Below are 16076 nucleotides of genomic sequence, written 5' to 3'. Positions count from 1 at the left end.
GTGATACACCGGACACCTCTCCATGTACCCCACGCTCTGCCCTATTACAGCCCTGATGAACTTCTGCCTTCTCATGATGCTAAATTGGATATGAAGTTAAGAAAAATGCACCAGTTTAACATCGATGGTTTACACTAACAGAAAAAGAAAGCTGTTTTCTGTTAACTCACTGTTTTTAACCGTTTTCACATGGAAGTTATCGCCGTTACAGGATGAGCCTGGTGTCAAAATGCAGGTAAAAATGAGTTGTTTTAAGCAGTTAACCCTTTAAAGTTTACCAAAATAATCCTTTTCAATTTTGGTCCAGTGAATCAGAAAACAGAAATTTTAAGTATTGAAACTATGATGTATGACATGATATTGATGCTCTTGGTTGTAGGAAAAAGTATTGTGATTTGAGCTTTAGCTTAAATGTGTCTATCAGCCCTTAAAGTGCTGTGTTTATAAAGTTAAGACATGAGGGTTTTTATTTGCAAGTAAAATACATTTGTGATTTAAATTCAGATGTTTCGTTTGTTTTTAAGCTGAATCTTGTGAGAACTCAAACTGAGTTTTATTGTTTTATTTTATTGTCTACCTGCAGAAGTCTCAGTACATTTTTCACCAATTACAGCATCGGAAATTGTTAAACAAACGCAATCTACATGAATATCTGCTGACGTACACGCAGCATGCCTCACTCAATTCAAGCCTACCACAACCACATGTCTGATTTAATGTGCAATGCTTCCAGTTGTCTGTTAAGCAGATTATGAATGGCTAATGTAGACAAAGCAGTAACAAGGCTTTGAGGTCACTGCAGGTCTGTACTTGCTAAAGTGTGCCTGTGTCATGCGTTTATATTGTAATGTTTGGCATTTTCTCCTTTGGGAGACAATCTTACACAAGGCAATTTCAATATCGAGCTTCAAAACAGTGCTGAGTCAGAATGGCATCCGCACAGTGCCGGCAGGTGCTGCTGGTGTAGGAGTTCCCTTTAGCATTATTATTTCACTCATGATTAACAACACTTTAATGCTGGGTTGATCTGACACAAGCGAACATCATTTTATTGTGACACCTCTTCCATTTGGAGCACATGCTCGTGCCCCAGAGCACATCCACTGTTAATGCTGGCTGCACACCATTCAGTATGGAGTCAACCTACAAGACTCAGCTGTGAGGAAAACAATCCATTTAAGGTTCACATTTTACTTGCAAAAAAACTTTTAAGGGCTCTTTGGGGCATTTTATCACAACGCAGACACAAAATGCCACTCCATATCTTTGCTGCCTCTACAGCACTAAGCAGCGTGTGGCACTTCTCTCTCAATTTGTGACATCAAGAATAACACAACACAGAACGGTCTTCATTAAAGAAGCTTTTAAAGGTGAAAATAACAGTACCTGAGCAGTCAAACATACAGAAAAGAAACTGCATTAAACAACCTTAACAGAACACGCAGATCATATTAAATCGATCTCCTTTTAGAGTTCAGTCCATCTTCTTTTAATGAAAACATCATAACATGCATCTGACAGTTACAAGGAAAAATTATACTTTGTGGTAATTTCTTAAAATGATAAATTTTCCTGATTTCGTAATATTAAATGGGTAAATGCAAAATTAAACTCCATATTTAGTCCACAAAGACCATCTTTGGCGGTGATGTAGTACATCGGGTGTTTGAGGCATAAATTGGTTGTTTCAGCTGAGCTTTTTGTTTAATCATTTTTAAACAGATCTTGAAAAAGAAAAATGTTAGTTTGCACTGATACGGAGAATCAGCAGCATGTCACTTCACTTCATTTATTGGATCGTTAAAGGCTGTCGAGTGTGTGAATCTTTTTGCAGACAGTTTCTCCAGCTCAGTGCTGGATTAAAGGCAAGCAGCAGTTTGAAATGAAATTAAAAGTGAGTGCCTTTTTTCACTCCTCCCTCGATCAGTGTCATCCAGTACACAAGTTAAAGAGAAAATTTTAACTGAATACCTCTGCTGCGAACCAGCTCCACAAAGCCTCCTTTCATTTGAATAAGTCTAAGCAGAATCGCACCAAAAGGAGGCTTTTTGAATTCCCGGAAGTTATGCTGCCTTGTTGCAGTAGCCATGACGAAGAGCAGCACACTCAGGCAAACCATTCTCCTCTTCCCTGAAGGAGTGATGAGCTTCAGTGGGGCCGACTGCTCGACTCTATGTTCGGCTGCTTCTTCTCCGTCCCATAACCGCTGAACCACCCGTTCAGCCGTTTGGTCAAACCGCCGTTCAGAATGTCCTGGATGTGCTGAACGATGAGATTTATTGCAACTGCGTTGAAAGACAGATGTTACATGGTTACAGATGGTCTCAGTTTGTAACTCTGTTTTACTGAGAGATACAAACTCATCATCCAAAAAAAGTTAATACCCCCAAAACTTACAGCTCATCTTTAATCATCAAAGGTCTAAGCTATTTTACAGAATAAAACGGCACAAAATAATGAAAAAATAAATGTAATTGTCTCTTTGTTTACCATAGCTACACTATTTCGCTTCTATGGCAGATATTATAAATTGTATATTTAAAAATATATATATTAAATGAATTGTACAGCCCATATTATATAGAAATCTTGGTCTGTTACTTCTTACAAAAACACATTATTTTTTTTGTGAGACTTGTAAGAATACATTTTAAAACTTAAGGTATGTTTGGGTTAATTACACTCACTGGCCACTTTATTAAGCACACCTGTCCAGTTGCTCGTTAACACAAATTTCTACACAACAGCAACAACACATTTAGACATAGAGACGAAGCAACATGCTGAAATATAATCAGGGGTCAGAATGGGGAAGGAAGGTGATTTATGTGACCGAGTGTGGAGTGGTTGTTCGTCCCAGACAGGCTGGTCCGAGTATTTCAGAAATTGCTGATCTACTGGGATTTTCCTAAGCAGCCATCTCTACGGTTTACAGAGAAAGGCAAAAATACTGATGGCACTGAGTGCCACGCGTGTGAGCAGGAAACTGAGGATACACCAAGCACAGGGCCACCAAAAATTGGACAATAGACGGAAAAACGCTGCCTGGAATAAAGTCACCACAGTAAGCCTGTTGTTCCATTCTTTGTATGTCAATGCTCCTGTTCCAAGTCAGACCTAAACAAATATTTCAAATATTATGTGTAGAAAATTAGACTACTGATCATCTGGAAAGAAGTCTCATGATCTAAAAATCACAATTATACCAAAGCCTGTAATGTTTTTATATGCATGTCTTTGCCACATCAACAAATGTTGTAGCAGATTTATGGCAAGAAACATTTTTACAATTAAAAAGCCACAGCGGCACATATACATATAAAACCTGACCAAGAAGCAATCAAGGGGAAATGGTCGGAGCAGGTGTGTCAGGAGAAAATCTTCAGAGAGCAGTGCAGTTTTCTTTTATAGCTTTCCTAAAACTAGACAAAGCTGTTTTGTCCTCACCTTGCTTCCTGAGTATGAAGACCACAATTCCCAGCAAGGAGATAAACACAGCTGCGTCCTTGCTGATAAACACTGTTGAGTCTCCAAAATTTGCTTCCACTAGATTTGTTTTTCTAAATAATCCGTAATGTAGTCTTTATGATGCACTTCCCAGGCAGACCCGCCCCCAGAACAACCAAAAAACTACTTACCAATGTTGTCAACTCCTCTCGGTATTATCACATCAGCATATTTCTTTGTCTAAACAAAGTCGAAAAGAAAAAAGAGCAAACATTTTATCTTTGACTCCATGTTCAGGGACAATCTGCAAATGTGCTAACAGAATATGGACTCACCGGCAGACAAAACTCTTCAAAAGCAGGCTTGACAAAGGTGATGTATTGGGCTAGAACGCTTTCCAAATCCCGTCCACGTTCACTGATGTCACGGAGCACTGAAGGAAAACGAGACAAGGGAGAAAACGTTTAAACTGCATAAAGTATTTTAACACTTTTGTATAATTTCTTCCTTTTTTCTATTAAAAAAGTGAAAAAAAAAGAAAAGATAATGAGTTAATTACTGAGTTGATCTATTGGTAGGTTGTTTAGCTATCTATAAGCAGACCCACTGTGTTTTCCCAGCTTCTAGTTTGGAGGTTAAGCCAAGAACCTGCTGTATGGTAGCAATTTTAACAGGAAAACAGAAAAGCTTGTTTCCTAAGATGCCAAACTAGCTTTAATTTTCAAGAGCCCTTCTTTGCAGCCCCCCTGCACCACGGGACCTCATTTTAAAAACAACTAATTCAATGAACCGTTACGTTCATCCCCCCGCCCCGTGCTTATAAACATAACAGATTTGTCTCGCCATGCGTCACCTCTCCGTGACAGACGAGTGTCTGCATCCGTATCCACGAACAGCTTCATGTGGAAAAAGTCTCGAATCTCCTGAGAGTAGAACATCAAGATGCCCTCAAACAGCACCACGTCAGCAGGGTACAGTGTCATGGTCTCTTCTTTCCTGACATATATTAAAACAGCAAGAAGGTTAAACAGCATCCACTGCAGTGAAAAATGATAAGAATGGCGATTGGAGAGATTAAAAAGCTTGCGAGTTATTCTGAAAAAAGGTCTTGAATTCTATTAAAGCTGCAGCACCCCGAGAATGTACTGAACCAAGAAATTATGTCTTGTTGCAAATGAATTTTTTTTCTTTATTTTAATTAACTTTAACAAAAATGAAATCTCAAATTTAAAACAATAAAAAAAAACTATAAATAAATAATTAACTTTTCATGTACTGTTTCACATTTGAACACTTTTACTACAAAGCGCACTCAGATTTTCCCACCTTCCAGGCAGTTATGGGCTTCCATTCATTTCACTATGATATGAAAATCAATTTGCCCACCACAGTAGATATAATGCATGTCTTATGTATTATGATGCTTCCATTGATGCTGCATCAGAGATCTCTTTGTGTAAGCTGAAACCTGCTGAAACCCCTTTTAATGTTGTGCCTGTATGACCAGTTAGTCACCTGGAATGGGAAACAAAGTCATAAACAGGAATGTGGACCGTTTTCCCCTCCTTGATGTCCCACAGGGTCGCGATTATGAGGTCATTGTCAAATGCATCTATAGAGAAGGAAAGAGCACAAGGTAGTTAAAACCAAAAGTCACATTTGGCATGAATGAACATGAATGCTTACGTTTCAATGCTCGAGCCCCCTCTGGCCCAGTGACTCAGCATGACTCACAAATGCAGAGGCGATGTACCTGGGTGGTCAAAGTTGAACTGGCCCTTGAGCGCCTTAGCCTTCTGTTCCGGGGTCAGGGCCCTGTAGAAGCAGTCCTGGCTGAGGATGGCCACTTGCCGCTGGTGGTGGTCGATCTCGTTCTGGCCCAGCAGCTCCATGATCTTACTGCACACCGACGACTGAACACAAACAAAGAATCAGAAACAAGTGATCCTCGTTACACGATTTAACACGGCCTGATATTTTTGCACTGAAACCAACATTTACTTACACTTGACGTCCTAATCATGTAAAAACACAGCATAGTCCATTACTGGAAATCATTGACGCCATTTCAGACACATAACAAATAACTGCAGTTTACTCCCTGTTCAGATAACATGTCTGGGAGAACAGGTGGTTCTGTGAGCAGTTACTCCTGTGGGAAAATAGAGGCATAACACCAGGAAGTTGAAGCCACAAACAACTGACTGTTGAACCACAACCACCTTCACCTAAGAAGTCAGCATACCGTCACCCATATGAATAATGTCAAGAGATATGCCAGTCTTGGATTCATGGAAATACAAGGCTAAATTAGTTAGCCAAACAAATCCCAACTAATTAAATGTAGGTCAAAAACTATTCTTATGATGAAAATGCAAAACATGTTGCTAATACAGAGAAGTGCTCCAAAACAGGGCCTCATAGCACCAATCTTCAAATACGTGTTGAAGATTAAATAAAAAGGACAAATGTACTTTATTTTATTTGAATACAATTTTCCCAACTTCAGAAGCTTGTTTTATGTTCTTATATGATAGTTTTTGTGCTTCGGTGAATGACTTTTTATATCCTGAATAACTGTTAAAACTTTTACGTATCATTTCAGGTTATTTCATGGATCTGCGCCTCGTTTCTTGTTAGATGTATTGATTTATGTAAACTTGAGCCAATCAAAATATGGGGCATTTTCTCAGATTTAGTATAAAAATGCTGTGCAATCCTGTCATAAACTGGAGCCCTGGTTCACCCTAGAGACTGTGTTTATTGTGATTATCCACTTTGCAACAAAATGTGACCATAGTGCAGCATATTCTGATCATCCAAGACAGAATACTGGAAACTACTGGGAACCTATAACATGCTGCACAATACAGAATGCCAAAGCACATATTTAGTCTGTCGTGGCACCAAAGGCGTCTATATTGTCAGTGTCAAGCAGGTCAGTGAAATGAGATAAAGTTAACATCAAGCGACTTTGAAACAGCGGATACATTGTGTGACATCAGAAAATCATTTAGAAAGCCCAATATAAAGAATAACATCAAAGCTGCAGCCTCCAATAGTGATAATCATGCATCCATCTGCTGCAGACAGCACAGTGCGTTAACAGTCAGTTTTTTTTCAGCTTTCTTTGTCTGCAAATGCATTTTACACTCCTCGCAGCCAGCGCACCCTGCGCAGCTGATGCTAATTATGACAAACCTCACTCCTCCTTTTCCTCTTTTCCATGATCTTCGCCATTCTTTACATCCCCTCTGGTTAAAAAAAAAAAGCATGAAAAACAAAATACGGGAGTCCTTCACGGAAGTTTGAAATCTCAACATCAATCTGGTTTCAATGGGGGGGGGAAATGACAGTAGTGTTGACAGTGCACGTTTTCTGATTTGACATGCAGTACTGCGGCCTGCGTAACTTTCACTACTGATCAACACAACAACCAGGCCGAGTGACTAAGTAATGATTTTAAACTAAACTTCTTTTTTCCGAGGAAGAATACGTTTCATTTCTTAGTCCTGCCCTCTTCATCCCAAACGCATAATCTAACACAACAGATATTTAAAAAATAAAATAAAATCAGACGCCTCCAAGAAACAATCCAAAGGAAAAAAAGAAGAAGAAGAAAGGGTTTATAATATAAAAGCCAACCTTCCCGCTGGCTGTCCCTCCGGCCACACCGATGAGGAATGGCTGCCGAATATTTGAGTCATTTTCGGCTTGGTCACCTGGCTTTGTCTCGCTGTCTCCTGCCATGTTTCATCTGCAGCGCGCACCGTACCTCTACGCGGGGGAGTGCGCGCTCCTCCCATTTGATGATGGTGAAGTTGGTGGTGATGATGACGTTCAAGGGCAACAAATCGAAGATGAGGATGCTGATGATGAAATCGCTGACAGGTAGTAGCGGGTTCCTTTTTTTCTCTTTTCTTTTATAAATTTTACTTGTGCAGCAATTTAACATTATTAAAAACACTGACTGTTTTTATTTGAGTTAAACAGATGTCAGTAAGCTGACTAGTACTCTAAACCTTGAACACGTGGATTAATCAGCACACACACAAAAAAAAAAAATCCAATCATTTTGATGAAACATAAACTGTTTAAAGTGTAGAGTGGTGCATGGTGGTTAGTTCTCTCGTCTCACAGCAAGAAGTTCCTGTGTTTTCCTTCAAACGATCCATCTTCTTCCCATGAAGAAGCATCCTTCCACACTTTAAAATAGGGATGTTAGACATAAGGCCCTGGGGCCAGAATTGGCCTAGCAAAGGCTCAAATCTGGCCCACTGGATGGATGTCTTTAGAAAATGTGAAGGAAGTAATTAATTTTTGGACATTTGAATGAATGCTAATAAGTTTTGCAGCTTTTCCTACTGATAAGGAACTGCCCCTTGGTATACATCCTTGGTATACATACACCAGAGTAATAGATAAAGAATTAAATAACAGAAAGGTTCAACTTTCACCATTGACTATAGAAACATGTGTTTTTACACTGGATCTGCAAAAAAAGGGGCATTTTCTGTGAATTAACAGAGACTTTCTTTTTTAGCTGATGAGCTACCAGGATTGTTTTTCTGTAATTTCATACTTTTATTTCTAGCAAGTTAAGCCAAAATAGTCTTTCTTCCATTAATGAGAGCAGCATTTCTTTAGCATGCGGAAAAACTAAGTTGCACTGTTGCAATTACTCTTCTTTTTCTCATATTAAGATAGTTCTTGTTTAGTATTAAGATATTAAATGTTTATTTAAACTTATTTTCACTGACAGAAAGGGGAGTTTCACTGGTCTGGCCCTCTTAAGATCAAAGTGAGCTTGTGACCCGTTATGACAATGAGTTGAAATTCCTGCTTTAAAACCATGCACGTTGGCTAGATTACTTAGTGATTCGAAACTGACTGTAGGTGAGAATGTGAGTGTGAGTGATTGTTTCTCTTTTTGTGTTTGTCCTGTGATTGATTGGCAATCTTACCAGGGTGAAGAAAATGGATGGATGAACAGTTTTGGGTAGTGTGATATTAGCAAACATGATTCAGATGCAAAAAATGAACAAGTTGGCTACAAGATGGAGGAAGGTGGAATGTTACATTTAATATTTTAGGTAAGTGTAATAGCCTGAGACTCAGGAATCATGGAGACATGTTTAGCTCACGGCTGTACTTTATTCGGGGAACCGGGACATGAGCCCCCACAGACCGGAAAACACCAACAACCACTGTTGCCCCCTAGTGGACCCAACCCGGCCACAACATAACAGTAAGTATGAAGAAATTTGGACAGTTATGAAAAAATATGGCAACATGGAAGGGCATCTTTATAGAAAAAACTCCAAGACTGTCCTTTAAGTACAATTTTGACCACGTGGTATGGAAATGTCCAAGAGTGTCGACTATTTTTAAAAGAAAAATCTCTCTGCATTGTTACATATTTTTGTGTATGTATATGCATTTTTTCCTTTCTTTCTTTTTCTTTTTTTTTTGGGCTCGGTCGGATGAACCGGAAGTGCTTTTTCGTGGTCTGACCTCTGCAGTAACGCTGACAGGGCTGTATGAAGCTGAAACTCAGTTCAGCGGAAGGTGGTCAGGGTTTATCTTCTGATATAAAGTAAATACTTTTCCTCTCTACGGCCTGGAAAACGGGACTTTGACACCATGAGTACCATGTTCGCAGACACCATTTTGATCGTCTTCATCTCAATTTGTACAGCGTTGTTAGCCGAAGGTGAGCCAAATCTGTCTGACAGGTCGAGGCAGGCGTTTTACCGTGCTCCAGAAAACACTATTATAGCTCAGAATTTTACATTACTCCGGATTATATGGTAGGGAAACGTCTTCAATGTTATTAATATTCATTAATTCGCAATTTTGTTGCTTTTGTTGACCTGTACTTTGTTAATGACTGAATACAGCTTAACGTTTGTGTTTTCCGGTTAATTTCGCAATAAAAGCCTGAACTTACGTTTGAGACGCTTTCCTCGGGGAGAATATTGACTTCCTCGCTATCTACATTAACAATTTGAAAAAGATAAATAAAAAAAATATTTGTTACAATTTAATTTTGTCTAAATGTTTAGTTTAAATACGGAAGTAAGACATTATTTAACCACATTTGTGTATGATTTACATTCCAGAGTAGAAGTAGAAGTCTTTTTGTTGTATTTTGTCAGCCTATTAGAGCGAGTGATGAAGAGAATAAAGAATTTAAAGATGGGTAGTCCAGAAGACATACCTGTGGCAGTATGGAGATGTTTAGAGGGGAGAGAGGGCAGTGGACTTTTTAACTACATTGTTTAACACAATCTTAGAAAGTGAGAGGATGCCTGAGGAATAGAGAAGACGTTTACTGCTGCCAGTTTTCAACAACAAGAGTGATGTGGAGAGCTGTAATAACTGCAGAGAGATAGAGTTGATGAGACATGCCATTAATCTATGGGAAAGAGTTGGTAAAGCTAGTCTAAGAAGAGAACTGATCGTCACTGAGCTGTGTGGACCGTAGAGGAGGTCCATGGATAGAGTGAAGGAGGAATGCAGAGGGTTGGTGTGACAGAAGAGGATCCAAAGCTTATTGGATACTGTGGCTGCAGAGATTTCTTCTAATTCAGGAAAAGGTTTCAGAAATGTGCAAAAACTTCACATATTGATCAGTGTGAAATGTTGGAAACTTCAGTGGCAGTTTTCAATGTTTTTTTTTTATTATTATTATTTTTATTTAAACAATCGTATTTTCTCCTCAGGGATTACCTGGGTTTTAGTGTATCGGACTGAAAAGTACAAGAGGCTAAAGGCTGAAGTGGAAAAGCAAAGCAAAAAACGTAAGTGACTCAAGTGTTGTCTTGTTAACTTGCTATTTTTTTCAGATTGTTAAAAGATTAATTTTGTCCTCTCTGATACTAGTTGAGAAGAAAAAGGAAACCATAACTGAATCTGCTGGACGCCAACAAAAGAAGAAGATTGGTAAGAACCCTGTAAACAAACCGGTGTTCTGCTTTTATGATCAGCCCTTCTCCTCTGGATAACAGTGTTTTGTGAATGATTGTGTTGCAGAAAGGCAAGAGGAGAAGCTGAAGAACAACAACAGAGACCTGTCTATGGTGAGAGATGTTTTGTTTCCAGTTAATATGCAGCCCAGGCTTAATGTCTGATACTGCGGTTGTCTAGTTATCGTAGTTTAGCGAGGTCATTCCATTTAAAGTCAACTGAATCTGAAAAAAGTTCCCACACAAACCCTTCAGAATGACCATTTCGTTTTCATTTCAACAACTGTAGCATATTTTTTGTTCTTAAATCAGTTGATAGGCGGGTCAAAACTTTGCCCGCTGATCATTCCAGTCAAACCTTATATATTTTAATTTAAGTGTTTATGGTTAAATGTATGTGTTTTAAATCCTGAGTGTTTGTTTTGTAGGTACGGATGAAATCCATGTTCGCCATTGGTTTCTGCTTCACAGCTCTCATGGGCATGTTCAACTCCATGTAAGTTACTGCAGGGTAAAATACTGTTTCACATTTTGTTAAAAAGCTTTCTCTTTTCATAAAAAAACCAAAAAAACATCAGGAAAATGTAAGAAAGTAACTTGTAACTTGTCCAGTCCATTGTTTTAAACAAGTTCCCTTTTTGGCTTTTTATGTTACGTTCAGTTTCGATGGAAGAGTTGTGGCCAAATTGCCATTTGTGCCACTGTCGTATATCCAGGGACTGTCACACCGCAACCTGCTGGGCGAGGATTACACCGACTGCTCCTTTATTTTCCTCTATATCCTCTGCACCATGTCCATCAGACAGGTAACGTCTATACTTTTATCGTATATCAGTGGACATACTCACCAGGAACGAGTCTGACTTATTGCTGGCAATATGGACAGAGCTTTCGATGCAGCTGTACAAGGACTAAATACTGTTACTCAGATTCAGCATAAACACCTCCAGAGGATATTATCTGGTTTCCACAGGGAGACCAAGGCAGTTTAGTTAATTTAAGTAACATGCTGTGTTCTCTACTGCCACCCTTAGGACAAATTCTGTATTGTTTGTTGAATACACATCCAACTGGTGTTAGCAGGAAACTGTATGTGTAGAATAATATACAGCAATATATCAGGGTTAATATCGTGCATACTAAGTGTTATCAAATGTATATTCTGTGCTGGTTTGGCTTTGTTTTAGAGTTTCTGCTGTTTTTTTGTTTTGTTTTTTCCTGTAGAACATTCAGAAGATGCTCGGTCTTGCACCCTCCAGAGCTGCAACCAAACAGGCTGGAGGCTTTTTAGGACCTCCTCCACAAGCAGCTAAGTTTTCGTAATCAGCATCCCAGATGTCCCTGCACTACTGCCTGCATTCATAGCGCCCCCACCAGCGCACAGACAGAACTGCTCCTGCTGAGGTTAAAAGTCTTACCCGTTGCAGCTACAGTACCACTACTTTGTTTGATTTCTTATTCATTTTGTTGTTTATTTAACATTAAACATTATAACTGTTTTGGTTAGAAATTATAGGAAAATTATAGTTCATTCTGTTGATTATTAAAGGTTACAAATGTCAGCTGTGCATTTAGCAAAATTCATGGAGTGTTTGGAGATTTTAAATTAACGATTGACACAGTAACATCTGATCCAGTTTCAGTATTATTGTATGTCATTGTGTACTGTTGTGTCATGCATATTAATAAAGTTTTATGATTAGATTTCAGGCATGTCTTTTTTTTTGTTGTTGTTGTTTTTTTTTTGTCCCTTTGTACTACCATCTAATTTAAAGGGAAGCTATGGAGTGAAACTCATTTGAGTGAACAAGATATTTTTAAGGGAAAACAAACAAGAGTATGCAGATGCTGCTGAACTAAATCAATCAGATCTTCTTTTTTTTTTAATTGTCAGTGATTAAAAGTTGAAACAAAAAATTGTGGGATGTAGCACAAAAACTATCCTTCCCATTTAAAATCTTACTAGTTATTGTCAAGTAATTTGAAGCCCATTAGATCATGAAGAAAAGTGTTTACTGAAGTTGTACATTGAGTAGGATGATGGTTTTCCCTCCCCATCGACTTCTATATGCAGTAACTGGCTTCTTTATGCATCTTCAGGAGTCACTTCCTGCTGACTTTAAGAAAACGTGCAGGTTTAAAGCACCAATCAGAAGCCACGGTCATGTTTTGCATACAATCTGAGGTCCCGAAAAGTGAACTCTGGGATATTACATTACAGAGCAGGTCTCCACCTTATTAAATTATCAGTGCATTCAGTTTTGCACGGGTAAACTCCACACATGCTGCGGATACATTTCATGGTTGTATGAAACAAGCAAGATGCCACAATCTGGGCAGAAATTAAAGGAAAAGAGCAAAAACATCAAACATCAGTTCTTGCTCCTTTCATAAATTTGCTAACAAGTAGATAAATACATTAATGAAATTCTCAAAGTATTTTAAACACTTAAAAATAGTCTGAACAGTACTTTTATATAGAGCTTTTTAATCCTGCTCTGATTAACACAAATCTCTCATTTATAATGTCTTTAATTCTGCTGCTGGATATTTTAATCTTTGCACCCGTTACACTGCCAGTATTAACTAATAACAATAATCTTGTTTTAAAACCAGACCTGCATAAATTTTTACGGTTGTTTTTTTGACCTCTACTCGGAGTGTGTATCAGAAGAAGCCGAACGGGGTGGGAGCATGGAGGACATGAAGGAGGCGTGGTCTTCTGGCTTCTGGCTGCGTGAAGGTGATTAGCGTCTGCCTTCATTTCCAGTCCTTCTGCGGGAGCATAAGCGGTAAAACTTCAGCTACTTTTACTTGTCTGCTATCATATTTAAAATCTGCGCGCGCTGCTTGTCTTGTGCAAGTTTAGCTAACTTAATGTCCGTGCTAGCTTCACGTTAGCAAAGGGAGCGACCAGTTTCGATCACTTGTCCTAAGTTGCGCATCTGTTTTATAACTTTGCTACATAATTCCCTGCAGGCGCTTTGTATCTGGAAATGGCCCAGTCAACCCTCGACTCGATGCCCGGAGCCTCGACGGGGACCGTGGTTGTCACGGAGCCTCTGAACTTCTGGGGTGGAAAACGAGTGAAACCCAGGGAGGAGAAAAACGCTGAGCCCGTGTTTGAGCCTGCAACTGGTGAATATACTGCTCTTTAAAATCTGCTTTAGCCTTAGTGCTCCTGCTAAGGACACGTATTCTGGGGAAAACAAGTGACGGTGGTTTAAAGGCCTGCAGTTCTTCTGAAATATATTTGAAACGCTCAGATTCTGCTCAGACTTCTGTTAAGTATTGTAACATAGACATTTTGCCTTAACTATGTGCAGACTAGTAGACAGGCTAGGCTGTTTTTTTTCCCTTTACTTGATATTAGTATAAAGTTAACTGGATTTCATGCTTTCAGGTTATAAAGGTTAGGGATATGCACAGTAATGACAGGCAGGCATAAACATTTCTGAAGATTAAACAATGCAAGGGTCTGTTTTACATTTTAATGTTGCACAAAGAAGATCACTACTGTTAGTGAGGGTGTTTTTACTGATTCAGGTTAAAAATGTCAATTGTTAGAAATTGAAAAGAGATTTGATACAAAAAAAAACAAACAAAAAAAAATAGAAAAAAAGAAAAATGCATGATGTAGAGCTCTGTAACCTGGTGTTCTTCTGGTCTCTGCAGGCCGGGTCCTGTGTCAGATGGTGCCCTGTGGGGCTGAGGAGGTGGACGAAGCCATACAGAGTGCCTATGCCGCCTACCAGAAGTGGAGCAAGATGGCAGGCATGGAGAGGGCTCGGGTGATGTTGGAGGCTGCTCGCATTATCAGGGTGAGACGGCCAAGCTGTTGTGTAATAACCACCAGCAGTCCAGGAAACTGTCTAGTTCAGTGTTTGTGCAATATAAATTGGACTTGACTGTTGGAAGCCTGCAATAAGACATTAGTTATTCATTAAAATGCACCCCTCCCTTCTCTGCTGGCCTACATTTGAACCAATTTAACCTTTTGTGTGTCTCTATTGTCTCTCGGTCATTGCATAATCTTAAAACAAGACATCTTGTTCCACAAAATTACCGATGAGTGTCAATTAAAATAGTTCCATGCTTTTTTCCCCCCTTTATGCATGTTAAAAAAATAGGAAAGGAGGGAAAAAATTGCAAAGCTGGAAGTGATCAACAATGGGAAATCCATCATTGAGGCTCTGGTGGATATTGACATTGCCTGGCAGAGCATTGAGTACTATGCTGGCCTGGCTGGGACACTTGCGGGTGGGTGCACCAATGCTTCTGTGTTTGTCAAAAGGTGCAAAAACCTCCGTTTGGTATTGTTTTTAACATTGTGCTGTCATTTTGGTGCAGGCCAGCACATCCAGCTCCCTGGAGGAGCATTTGCTTACACTAGACGGGAGCCACTTGGTGTGTGTGTGGGAATCGGTGCATGGAACTACCCTTTCCAGATTGCATCATGGAAGTCTGCTCCTGCTCTGGCATGTGGTGAGTTTTATAACAGCATGTGTATCATCTGCTGTCAGTAATCTACACAACAGAGGATTGCGACATATAGGAGAGCAGGGGACTGAAACAAGACAGACTAGAGAAGACATACTTTTTCATAGATGTGGGGGGGAGGGGGCAGAGACAAAACGGCAAATGTCCCTCTTTGTCTTAACAGAGAACAGGTTTATATCTTTTTTTTTTTTTTAAAGAAAAACAAAACAAAAAAAAACAGTAGGACATCCTCAGTGAGCAGTAATTGGTGAGGGTCCATTAACAAGAAGAGCCATCAGCTTCAACTTGCTGCGAGTGTGAGAGGCAAGAAAAGAGTGGAGAAAAACAAAAATGAGAGAGGCAAAAGATTGGCAGTTTAAAATGGGAAGAGCCTGCTAAAGATAATGTAGCAGAGCCACAGAGCCTCTGTCACATCACTGATGAACACTAGTCCTATCAATCCACCTGTTGTACAGCTTGTTCCTGTCTGTTTGTCTTGTCTCGTGACCATTCACAAAGATAGCTTTGCAGGATTTAAATTTGGGTTGGGTTTTCAGGTAATGCCATGGTATTTAAACCCTCTCCAATGACTCCGGTGACTGCTGTCATCCTGGCTGAGATCTACAAAGAGGCTGGGGTACCTGATGGGCTTTTCTGTGTGGTCCAAGGTGGAGCAGAGACCGGCAGCTTGCTCTGCCATCATCCAAAAGTCGCTAAAGTCTCTTTCACGGGGAGTGTTCCTACAGGCAAAAAGGTACAGACCAGTACAGCATTGTTTCCCACACATGGACTGTAGTTGGGCTGCCCAGATACACTGAACTATTATTATTATTATTATTATTATTATTATTATATATTTTATTTCATTTATTTATGTTTTGTTTTGTTTTTTCAACCAGGCTGTAAACTGAATTTAGTGCTGTGGACTTGGACATTTAAACATAGGAATTTAGGATGCTCCCTTTTGGACTCACTTATTCGGTATTTATACTCCTGTGGGGAAATCTACACCGTAACTATATTGGAACCACAAACCCCTCTAAAATCCTACAGTGCGACCTGATTTGCACCTCCCTAAAAATGTAGTGTTATGGAAATTTTAACAATAACCTGCAAACACCTCGGTGAGCATTAGTTGAAGTGAGTTTAATAACATATTTCAATATGAAGAGAACCACTCCA

The 16076-nt window shown here is 39.4% G+C and overlaps 3 protein-coding genes across 4 annotated transcripts in view; 2 read left to right on the top strand and 1 right to left on the bottom strand.

Annotated features, from left to right (window-relative positions):
• Positions 1 to 941: 941 nt before the first annotated feature.
• On the bottom strand, positions 942 to 7332 carry uck2a (uridine-cytidine kinase 2a). The gene is made up of 7 exons (XM_005727255.2): positions 7093 to 7332; positions 5201 to 5360; positions 4963 to 5059; positions 4301 to 4443; positions 3783 to 3880; positions 3639 to 3687; positions 942 to 2285 (listed from the first exon to the last, which is right to left on the bottom strand). The coding sequence occupies exons 1-7, from the start codon at positions 7195 to 7197 to the stop codon at positions 2149 to 2151; spliced, it is 789 nt and encodes a 262-aa protein (XP_005727312.1). The 5' UTR covers positions 7198 to 7332; the 3' UTR covers positions 942 to 2148.
• A 1272-nt stretch (positions 7333 to 8604) lies between these two features.
• tmco1 (transmembrane and coiled-coil domains 1) lies at positions 8605 to 12124 on the top strand. Of its 2 annotated transcripts, none has more exons than XM_005727253.2 (7): positions 8605 to 8695; positions 10173 to 10250; positions 10333 to 10392; positions 10483 to 10529; positions 10844 to 10911; positions 11077 to 11221; positions 11640 to 12124. In XM_005727253.2, exons 1-7 carry the CDS (start codon positions 8620 to 8622, stop codon positions 11736 to 11738), a joined length of 573 nt encoding a protein of 190 aa, XP_005727310.1. In that variant the 5' UTR covers positions 8605 to 8619; the 3' UTR covers positions 11739 to 12124. The 2 variants fall into 2 exon arrangements, with proteins under 2 accessions (XP_005727310.1, XP_005727311.1); XM_005727254.2 differs by lacking the exon at positions 8605 to 8695 and adding an exon at positions 8935 to 9160.
• Positions 12125 to 13120: 996 nt separating this feature from the next.
• LOC102210307 (aldehyde dehydrogenase family 9 member A1-like) overlaps positions 13121 to 16076 on the top strand; it is a 5460-nt gene continuing 2504 nt past the window's right edge. The window contains exons 1-7 of the mRNA XM_013909311.1: positions 13121 to 13207; positions 13395 to 13553; positions 14091 to 14236; positions 14546 to 14675; positions 14766 to 14900; positions 15452 to 15689; positions 15981 to 16018. Of these exons, the coding sequence (XP_013764765.1) occupies positions 13412 to 13553; positions 14091 to 14236; positions 14546 to 14675; positions 14766 to 14900; positions 15452 to 15689; positions 15981 to 16018 (829 nt within the window). The 5' untranslated portion in view covers positions 13121 to 13207; positions 13395 to 13411. The remainder of the gene's footprint in view (positions 13208 to 13394; positions 13554 to 14090; positions 14237 to 14545; positions 14676 to 14765; positions 14901 to 15451; positions 15690 to 15980; positions 16019 to 16076) is intronic.

Source organism: Pundamilia nyererei, unplaced genomic scaffold, assembly GCF_000239375.1.
Source record: "Pundamilia nyererei isolate P.nyererei 1_Seehausen unplaced genomic scaffold, PunNye1.0 scaffold00023, whole genome shotgun sequence".
Classification (NCBI taxonomy): Eukaryota; Metazoa; Chordata; class Actinopteri; order Cichliformes; family Cichlidae; genus Pundamilia; species Pundamilia nyererei.
Note: the sequence above shows the minus strand (reverse complement) of the source record. Positions and strands in the feature narration are given on the sequence as shown.